At 29.7% G+C, this 11,376-nt stretch overlaps 1 protein-coding gene across 1 annotated transcript in view; it reads left to right on the forward strand.

Moving 5' to 3' along the window:
* LOC127276920 (homeotic protein proboscipedia) overlaps positions 1 to 11,111 on the forward strand; it is a 36,351-nt gene extending 25,240 nt beyond the window's left edge. Inside the window, exons 2-3 of the mRNA XM_051297669.1 lie at positions 9,129 to 9,271; positions 9,367 to 11,111. Of these exons, the coding sequence (XP_051153626.1) occupies positions 9,129 to 9,271; positions 9,367 to 11,100 (1,877 nt within the window). The 3' untranslated portion in view covers positions 11,101 to 11,111. The remainder of the gene's footprint in view (positions 1 to 9,128; positions 9,272 to 9,366) is intronic.
* The last annotated feature ends 265 nt before the right edge of the window (positions 11,112 to 11,376 follow it).

The raw sequence follows: 11,376 nt of genomic DNA on the forward strand, positions 1-11,376 counted from the left end.
AACTATTTATATATAAGTACTATACAAAAAAAGAAGTCAATGAACTGTTGCAAAACAGAACAGTCAATGCTGTATTTTGCAACAGTTCATTGCTTTCTACATTTCATATATACATTTATATATTTCCCTCAGTTAACTTCACACTGTTGTGTCGATCACACAATTTTTTCTTTAATCCGCGGTACTTTTAATTTTTTCTTGTCTTTAAAAAAAAAAAAAAAAATTTCCATATCTTTAAATAAAATTTTCTATCTACATTTTTGACATGAAAGTGAATTTTTATCTATATTTTACCATGTCTATTATTACCATTAAAATAATTAATTCAAATGAAGAAAAAATAATACACAAAAAATTAATTAGAACAATTCGATCAAATTTTGGACCATGGGATTTTCTTCAAACATTCAATAGAGAAAATCAAGGAGAAAATAATGTTATTTCTTTAATAAATGAAAGAAAAAGTGACAAAAATTTTAGAAACATCATTAAAAATAATGAATTATTATTTTGTAGAAAACAAAGAAATATTTTATGGAAAAATGAAGATAAAAAAAAGAGAAATTTTTTTAAAAAAAGAAAATGTGAAAAAATGTGTGAAAAATATGCAAAAATGTCAAAAGACGCAATATGGGTACAATATCCAACAAATTTTAAACCAATTTCAATAACACATTTAAATTGTGATCATCATTGGAATCGATTAATTAATCCACTAATTGGCGGTGGTGAAATTGCATTATTTGGTGAATTTCCCCATATGGCAATATTAGCTTATCGACAATCAAATAGCAATAATAATAATAATAATAATAATAATAATTATGCATGTGCTGCAAGTTTAATATCCGAAAAATGGCTTTTAACATCAGCTCATTGTTCATATAAAATTTTCATAAATACAGCAATTGTTTATCTTGGCTCAAATCGTTTAATGGACATAAATAATGGTGAAATTATAAATGTGAAAAAATTAATGATACATCCATTATATAGACCACGTTTATCATATGCGGATATTGCATTAATTGAATTAGAAAAATCAGTGAAATTCAATTTGAATTTAAAACCAGCGTGTCTTTATGTTGATAATAATGATGATGATGATGATGATGATGATGATGATCATTATAAAAAAGTTTTCGCTACTGGTTGGGGTACATCTTATTATGGTGGTGATCTTAATTTAAATTTATTGAAAACACAACTCGATGTTATAACAAATTTCAATTGTTCGAGAATGTATAAAAATTCACCAAATTTACCATGGGGCATTGTTGAAAGTTTAATGTGCGCTGGTGATGTAACGGGAAATTGGAAAAAAGATACATGTACCGGTGATTCAGGAAGTCCATTGCAAATTCATCATGAAAATAATTGTCTTTATCGAATTATTGGTATTACGAGTAGTGGCAAATTTTGTGGTATTGACGCGATACCGGGAATTTATACACGTGTTTCGTCTTATGTTGATTGGATTGAGGAAATTGTTTGGCCGGATCTTGGAAGGTAGAAGAGGTGATTATTTTTTTTAGTTTTAGTTTATATTCGAGAAATATTGTTTTGTTGTTCATTTATTTCCACTTCTGCGCTTTCAATTTCACTTTCACTTTTGCCATTTCGCTTTCACTTCCGCTATCATTCTACTTTCACATTTCAATTCTATCCTTCCAATTCCACTTCCTCGATCATAATTTTACTTTCAACATTCCACTTCCACCCTTCCAATTCCACTTTCACTTTCAACACTCCACTTCCAGTTTTCCAATTCCACTTTCACTTATACCATTTTATTTCAACTATCAATCTTTTACTTATAATATTCCACTTCCACCCTTTTAAATTACACTTTCACAATTCTAATTACTCATTCACTTTCATCATTTCCATTTCCTTTCAAGTCCACTTTTATTTTAACCATTTCACTTGTACGTTTTCAATTCCACTTTCACTTTTACCATTCCACTTCTAATTCCACTTTCACTTTCATCATTTCCATTTCCTTTCAAGTCCACTTTTATTTTAACCATTTCACTTGTACATTTTCAATTCCACTTTCACTTTTACCATTCCACTTCTAATTCCACTTTCACTTTTACCATTCCACTTCTAATTCCACATTCACTTTTACCATTCCACTTCTAATTCCACATTCACTTTCAACATTCCACTTACACCCTTCTAATTCCACTTTTACCATTCCGCTTCCCCCTTCCACTATCATCATTTACCTTTCACCATTTCACTTCCACCCTTGCAATTCCACATTCAACATATACCACTTATACCTTTCCAATTCTATTCTCACTTTCATAATTTCACTTTCACTTCTTCTATCATAATTTTACTTTCATCATTCCACTTCCACCCCTTCAATTCCCCTTTCACCTTTCCAATTCCACTTTTACCATACCGCTTCCAGTTCTACTATCATCATTTTACTTTCAATATTCCACTTCCACCCCTCCAATTCCACTTTCACCCTTCCAATTCCTCTTTTACTATTCCGCCTCCTCTTCCACTATTATCATTTTACTTTTAAAATTTCACTTACACCTTGCCAATTCCACTTTCACTACTTACTTCTACCCTTTTTTAAATTCAGTTCCTCATTTTTATCATTCGACTTCCACATTCACTTTCACTATTCTATTTTCACTTTTGCATTTGGGTTAAAGTGGAAGTGGAATAGTAAAAGTAAAACTAAAAGTAGAACAGTAAAAGTGGAAGTAGAAGGGTAAAAAAATATAAGGATGAAAGTGAAAGTCAAATTGTAAAAGTGGAATGGTAAAAAAAAACGTTTTTTCTTTGAGGTTAGAAGGTATTTTTTTTTTTCATCTTTTTTTTGTACATAACACTAACTGTTGTCATTTCCGCTATTGTTTTTTTACCCATCGAGCCCAAACTGACGTAAATAGTAAAATCAGATATATATACAGAACTATAATAATTACAATGTTGAAATTTGAAATCAAGATCGTGTGTGTGGGAACATTTTGCTGCAGGGAACGCGATGGTCAAACACACACAGTTCTTGTTTTGCTGAGTGTTAATTGATTATAGGTCGAATAACCCATGGGTTCGACGTTATCCAAGCTTGAAACTCTGTTTCAAACCAAAAGCCTATACGCGCGGTTTTGTTTTCGACAAAATATATATATATATATATATACAATTTTCAATCCCCCTTCCATACCTAAACCTCATCCCTCTCCTTTTACGGCATGCCCCGCATAAATCTGTAATAAGGACGGTTTACGACGGTACTTCTACTCGCCATTTACACTATATATACAAACTCACCCAACACCGCACAGTCAACCCGCAAATTACCTAATAGTCCACGAAGCACGTTATTCGCCATTACACAATGAATAATTCTTACTCACACACACAAGCTATGGGATCAAATCCAGAGAAGAGAATGTTGAAATCATTATTTTTAAAGACTTAATTTTTTTTATTCTCCAGTTCGTTTAATGTGAAATATTGTTATTATATTTTACTTGATTTTATAAGAGGAGAGAATTGGTTGTATGAAAAATTGAATAATAAGGAATTTGAAATGTTTTATCTAAGCTATATATATGAACACGGAGAAAAATTGACTCAGAAAAAAAGATTTTTGTTTAGTTTTCTGTATATTAAAAAAAAAAAAAAAATTTTACACTGTTATTAGGGTGAAAGAAAAATTTCTTTAATTTAAAGAAATTATTTCTTTACTTTGTTTTTGATGACTCAATGAAATATTTCTTTGATTTTACGAATTTTTTTTATTTAATTCAAAGAAATAAATTTTTATTTTAATGCACAAATTTCTTTAAATTAAAAAAAAATATTTATTTCATTTTGAGATTTTGTTAATTTTGTAATAAATATATACAATTTAACAGTTTGATCCTTATACTGAAAGTTATTTTTATATAATCTCCAAAGTAGTAGAATAACGTCATAGTCAGACAAATTTGAAGATTTTTATTTTCACTGTGGTTTATTTTAATACACAATTCAGCTTTTTAAAGCTTAGTTACCAAATAAATTTTAGTTATTTTGACATAACCTAAAAGTGAATTTAACTAATAATAAGTTATTTTAACTAAATGTAAAAAATAACTAATTATTACTTATTTTTACTAATTGTAAAAAATAACTAATTATTAGTAAATAGTTATTGAAAAAAGAGTCAAAAATCACTAATTAAATTAGTTACCAGATTTTAGTTATTTTGACATAACCTAAAAGTGAATTTAACTAATAATTTCCACACAAAAAAAAAAGTAGAAATAATATATTTGAATTATTAACATGGCTTTTATGCTATATCTATTAATTTTTTAATTAATTATTTAAATGAACAATTTATTAAATTGCAATAATAAAATTACATTAATTTCTTTAAGTTTTCAAATACTGAAGAATAACTTATTTTAAATGACAAATAATTAAGAAACTTTTGAGTCAAAAATTCGTTTTTTTTCCCCCTACTGAGGAACAAATTGCTGGAAAAATGAGTGTAAATTACAATCCATTAGAAGGTGCATTTATTCCAAACAAAAGATGGTTTATTTTCGATTTCCCTTGTGATCGACTATCATTTGCAACGGTTGGTTGAAACCGGCAGTTTTCCTCTCTTTCTCTCTCTCTCTCTCTCTTTCACATATTGTCCCTCTTTTTGGAGCATCGGACGCGGAACCGGCTGTACCGTCATTTATTTCAAACTCTCGTCACTCATTTTTCATATATACGTTTATTTTCCCTCTCTCTCTCTTTTTTTCTTTCTCTCACTCTTTGTCTCTTCCGCTGCCCCCTCTCCTCTCCTTCTGATATACCGATGCCTCTTCTTGGAACTCTCATTGGGACGATTTTCGCCTTTTGTTCTTCTTCATCGAAGGAGAGTTTTCTTCACTGGTGAACGAGCCAGACAGAGGAAACAAAAGACAAATTACAGGGACGGCCATCATGTGACCCTTTCCACCTGTCTATAGTCTATATATATATATAAGAGAGAGAGAGAGAGAGAGAGAGGAAACCACGACCAAGGCTGAAACCTAAACGGTCCAAAGAGACCGAAAAGGACTACGACTATATATATATATATATTAGCGAATAGAGTCGCGTGTTCTTTCCTATTTTCTCGTCATTTACCTTTACTCTTAGTTCTTCATCATTGATACACTGAAAAAAAAAAATTTATTTGATTCAAATAAATATTTACTTGAACCAAATAAATATTTACTTGAATCAAATAAATATTTACAAGAACCAAATAAAGATTTACTTAAATCAAATAAAGATTCACTTGAACCAAATAAAGATTCACTTGAACCAAATAAATATTTATGTGAACGCAATAAATATTTCTTTGAACCAATTAAATATTTACTTGAACCTAATAATATTTATTTGAATTAAATAAATTTTATTTAAACTAATAACTTCTGTACTTTTGAAACAAATATACCATTTAATTAAATCAAATAAAAATTATTTGATTTAAGGAAATATTTATTTGATAATATCACAGAAAATTAAAAGGCATTAAAATAAGCTGCAAAACGCTTATTATTTTAATCCAATTTTGCTTATTTTAATACCAAAATGGATTAAAATAAGCAAAATTAGATTAAAATAATAAGCGTTGCAGCTTATTTTAATGCCTTTTAATTTTCTGTGATTCAATTAATCGATTATTTGAATCAAATAAATATTTGTTTGAAAGAATCAAAAAAATGAGTTATTACAATAAAATTGTATATTTGATTCAAACAAAAACTATTTTCATATATATGTATATATGTAAAAAATACGTATCTCATTGTATTTTTTCCGTTGTAGGTACGTATAATTGAAAATATAAATTCAATTACATTTTTTTTTCTGGTGTATAAAAATTTTTTCCAAACGGAAATTTTGATAATTTTTTTTTTTTTTTGTTTTCAGTGACATTTGAGATTAATTTTTTCTAATTACAAAGCAGACGAGACGAAGAACAGATGGATATATGTGAACAGAAAGAAAAATGTTCCGAGACAGACGGACGGACAGACAAAATAGAAAAAAAAAATCTAATTACATATATATATATATATATGAACAAAAGATACAATTTGAAATAAGAAAAAAAAATTGATTACTTAATTAAAAAATTAATCATTAATGTTAACTTAACTTTTTAACGTTAATTAACAAAAATATACATAATTTTTGTATTAACAGGAGAGTGTTAAGTTACCTTTCGTTAATCGCGTTGATATTTCACAAAATGGAATAATGAATGTGAGAACAAAAAGAAATTGAAGGTAAAATGTATATATGTATATATACATATGAGTTAATAGCGATATAAACAACTTTGAAGTATTTAGTTGCATTCTTTGTTGGAAAATGTGTTAACATTTGATTAATGATCTGAGAACAAATTGCTACAATGTTTACAAGGAGTGATATTAATCACAGACACATATAAATTTCATTATATGGAGAAAAATTCTTAATTTGCATTCTTAAATTTTTTTTTCCCACTAATTATAAGTGTATTATTTTTATTTTCTTCTGTTATTTTATTATTTTTATTAATTATTATCAATTAATCTCATTTTAAACATTTAGAAATAAAATTTCTAATAAATATAAATATATATATATATATGTAGAATTAAAAATAAATTATAATTCCTGGGAGTGGTTTCATAAAAAATAAATATAACTGCGCTCTTAAATTGTTTTTATGCTTCCTCGTATAATGAAATTCATAAAAAATATAAAAATAATACACCTCTGATTGACATATCCTTGACTGAAATGATTCACATTTTGTTTCGATGCAAAAAAAAAAGAAAAAAAATGGTATAAACTCCTTCGTCATTACGACGATATGTGATATTATATGATGCAGAAGGATAAAAATATATAGAGACTCGATAGCCAGAAGGTAAATCATTTGCAATTAAGTTACGCATATTCTAAGGTAACGGAAATGTTTCATATATGGTATATATATACGAATGTCAGCCAAATGATTTGCAAATAATACACAATTTAGTCTTGTATTTTTTGCTATATATTTCCAAATCATATTTCAATGGAAAGATGAATAATTTTTTTTTAGTTTTGATTTTCAAAAAAGAGCATTAATTACAAAATATAAATTTTTGAAAAGATGCAACATTTTTAAGTTAATTTCCACTTTTTAAAACTATTTTTATTTTCTAATTGAAAATTCGATTTTAAATAAAAAATGCGCCCTTTTTTTTTTGAAAAAATCGTGCAAAAATTTTATTCTCTGAGAATGATTTTTGCATATATAACAAGTGTTTTGAAAACTTAAATAAGACCTAGCCAAACAAACAATAGATCACTCATTGAGTCGCGCCACTTGTATAAAAGCGACATTCTGAAGATATATATATATATATATATATATATATATATATATATATATATATATATATATATATATATATATTAACCGAAAAGTCGTCGCGACGCCAAGAATCAAAAACCGCATAGTGCGAAGCGACGGCCGTCGGGTTCCAAAGCTTCCGAAACTATGTTCTGTCGATGATTGAAATACTTCCAAAAATAATATTCCCGATTATTATTTTTTTTTTCCATTTCTCCCTTTTTTATAATTTCTAAATTTTTTTAATTACACGCCTTTTTGAAAATAACATATTCGGAAAAATTTTTACCAAATTCGGTCAATTTTCATATAAGCATATAAGTTTTTAAAATCATTTCATAAAAATTAGTATACTATTTATATTGCTGATATAAAAAATCGTATTTATTTTCCCTGTAGTAAATAATGTAAATTATTATTATTATTATTATTAGGTAGGAAATTATAATTTTAACAAAATAATGTAAAAAAAAAGGAACTAAATCGCAAAGAATTGCGCGCCAGCTATTATAAGCTATGTATTTCACTTCGCACACGTTCCTGTCACTCTTCATTCTCCTGTGAATATGTCTGACAATCCGTCATCTCTCGTCCGGTCTTGGAAGAGTGAAAAGCTAGAATGCTTGATATATTTTCGTCTTGTCAAGAGACAAGACTTTACAAACAAAATTCTCTCATATACGAAGGCCCGACCTCATTACAATCATATATCCACAAACATTATTATCGCATATTGTGTTGTTATAAACCACTATAAGCTCCCGTTTCTAAAATATCAAAACCACACTACTATTATTATTATTATTTATAAATTATTTTTAAAATAATTATAATTTGACAAAAAAATTACCAAAAATTTGTTGCTATTTTCCAAAAATTATTATCATCATTTTAAAATATAATTGCAAATGGAAAATAAAAATATTAGCCGCAATTTTAGTATAATTACGAGTGACATTTTTCCTGAGGGGTTGAAAAAAAAACACCCGAGGAATATATATATATATATATAGGCGTGGATGCATTTTGATTGACAGGTCTGTCCAGCCAATCACAAGACAGTAATACTGATGAGGCCCCATGTCAATCAAGTTCCATTTCACTGAAATAGCAAACCCTCATTGGGGGAGGCTATCGGTTTTCCTTCTACGGTCCCACCCTCTTTTTTTTTTTTTTTTATCTAACGATACCGTAGGCCACCCTAACATCCGTTCGCACGCCATGGGGTAGTTTAGCATCTCAGTAAAACGCTCAACAAGAATGGGGAATACAAAATCGTTTATATCCCATTGTTTTTTTTCCCTCATTTAATTCAAAGTCGCTCACTTTTTTTTTTGAAAAAAATAAACCTTAAAAAAATCGATTTTAATTTTGATAATTTACCGCGTATATTCCCCCATTTTAGTAGATTCTCTTGTTATCGCAGGACAAGTTTCTTACTTGGTGATAATAATTAAGCAGTGTTTGCTATTCGACACGAGAAATACCCCCACAGTAGCGTTATATATATATAGTTTCAAACTTAACCCAAAAGTTTTCAAGGCGAGTCCTCGCAGAATTCCGCTTAGATCGTTAACGAAACAATTTCTTTATATTAACTTTTGTGATTATTAATCAAATTTTGAATTTTATAAGATGACGTTAGTAGGACGTTTTTATTATAATCATTGTCTGAAAAATTTTAATGTAATCAAAATTTTTTATATTTATTAAATTTTTGTTGCAGAAAATGGCCTTCCAAGAAGATTACGAACTGCTTACACGAATACTCAACTTTTGGAACTTGAAAAGGAATTTCATTTTAATAAATATCTCTGTAGGCCAAGACGAATAGAAATAGCCGCTTCGTTAGATTTAACGGAAAGGCAGGTAAGATTACAAAAAAAGATGTTATCCATATATATATATATATATATACCGAATGAAAAATTATAAATTACAGTGAAACAATTTTTTTTGAATAGGTTAAAGTCTGGTTTCAAAATCGTCGAATGAAACATAAACGTCAGACACTAACAAAAGAAGACGGTGATGAAAAAGACGGGACATCATCGGATGGATTAGAAAAACCGAAGGGTGAAAAAATGTTAATAATGGACGATGATGAGAAAAAGAGTTGCCACAATTGTGATATTTCCGGTGTTGGTGATGTGGGTAGTACTCTTTCCGGTGAAATTGGTGAACTATCATCAGGTCGAGGAAGTAATAGCAACAATAATAATACTCTAAGTGCAACAAATAATAATACAGGCTTCAATACAAATAGCAATGGTGCAAGTAGTGTAGGCAGTACAAATAGCGTTTCAAGTTCATTTGAGAAAATGATCGTCGACGATGATTCACGATCACAAGATGGTAGCGAAGTAACATCACCGAGTTTAGTGAAAAAATTAACAGGCGAAGTTCGAGTTAAAGTTGAAGCCGGTCATAAGAGTCCAAATCCAGTGAAACAAATTGTTGGTAAAAAATCACCATCAACTAAAGATATGTGTTCAGTAAAAAGCAATGGTGTATTGTTAGCATTACCTGATTCAACAGTAAGTACACCTGGACAGGGACTTCCAAGTCAAGCTTCATCGACAAGAAGTCTAACACCTTCATCAACACCAGGAACACCAGCCTCTGTACAAATACAACAGGAGAGTCCATTAAGCATTCAAACTCCACATACCTATATGCAAAGACCACGAAGTTCTCCATCTTCAACAACTTCGGTGCCAACTTCCATTTTACATGGTTCTTCAAATACAGGAACCATGTCCCCTCACAGTAGAAGCAATCAAGCTCACTTTCAACAAAATGTTTATCCATCAACAGACTATCGTAACGGATTACCCAATAGACAAACGGTTCAACAAACAAACACCTACTGCTCAAGGGATTATCAACAACAAAGGGTACCCTACTCCGGTGAAATTCATCCAATGTACGTTAGACAAAATCAAATACAACGAACAAATCATCATCAACGAACAGGGACAAATAGATCTATTTATAATTCAATGCAATATCATCAACAACAATATGGTACAGGTGAATACAACGGATATAATCAAACAAACTCGTACCACGATTCCTATCACAGAAATATGCAGAACAGTACCTACAACCAACAGGGTTATACCACTGGTCAAACTGAACCCGAAGGTTACACTGGTTACGCTTATCCTACAACCGGGTCATATCACACCTCCGAGACAATGAATTCCCACAGCATTAATTCACACAATGGACAACACTACTATGGAGATGTGCAACAGCAACAGCATAATTCTGATTATATTTCTCATCAGACCTCTTCATTACATTCCACAAGCGGTGATTATAGAAGAGGAAACAAATTGCATGCCAATTATTACGAGCAAACAAATCAGATGCAGATTCATCAAGGTGGTGAGGCATCAAATATACCAAATAGTTATGTTTCCTCACCTGATCAATTCCCATCAGCGCCTGGTATAACAACAACTGCTACTGCAATTGCCGCTGCTACTGCTGCTGTTATTACACCACCATGCAATACCAATCAAACGGAAACAACTGCCGAGAATTATGGAAATTTTGGTAATTTCTATAATGAACAAGTACACAATAATGCACCACCACCATCAGCTGACAATAGTAATAGTTCATCTGATTTTAATTTTCTCAGTAATCTTGCTAATGATTTTGCACCCGAGTACTATCAACTCAGCTGAGTTGAAAATCCCTCCCAGTTAGACTGGTGTGATGAACAATATCTTCTGAATGAATTGTATTGAGTGAAAAAAAAAATTTATTTCCTTATTTGAAAGGCACAAATAATAATAAAAACAGTTGAGAATCAATTCCGTAACTTATCCACTTCCATTCCACTTCAATTCCCATTTTCTATATTTCTACTTCTGAATTTTTAAATCCTAAGTTCCGACTTAGTACATCTCATTTCCCACTGTTCAAATTCCACTTTCTACTTCTCATATTCCTACTTTCCA

Source organism: Leptopilina boulardi, unplaced genomic scaffold (assembly GCF_019393585.1).
Source record: "Leptopilina boulardi isolate dan_hultmark-lab unplaced genomic scaffold, ZJU_Lbou_2.1 LbouV2_155, whole genome shotgun sequence".
In the NCBI taxonomy this organism is placed as follows: Eukaryota; Metazoa; Arthropoda; class Insecta; order Hymenoptera; family Figitidae; genus Leptopilina; species Leptopilina boulardi.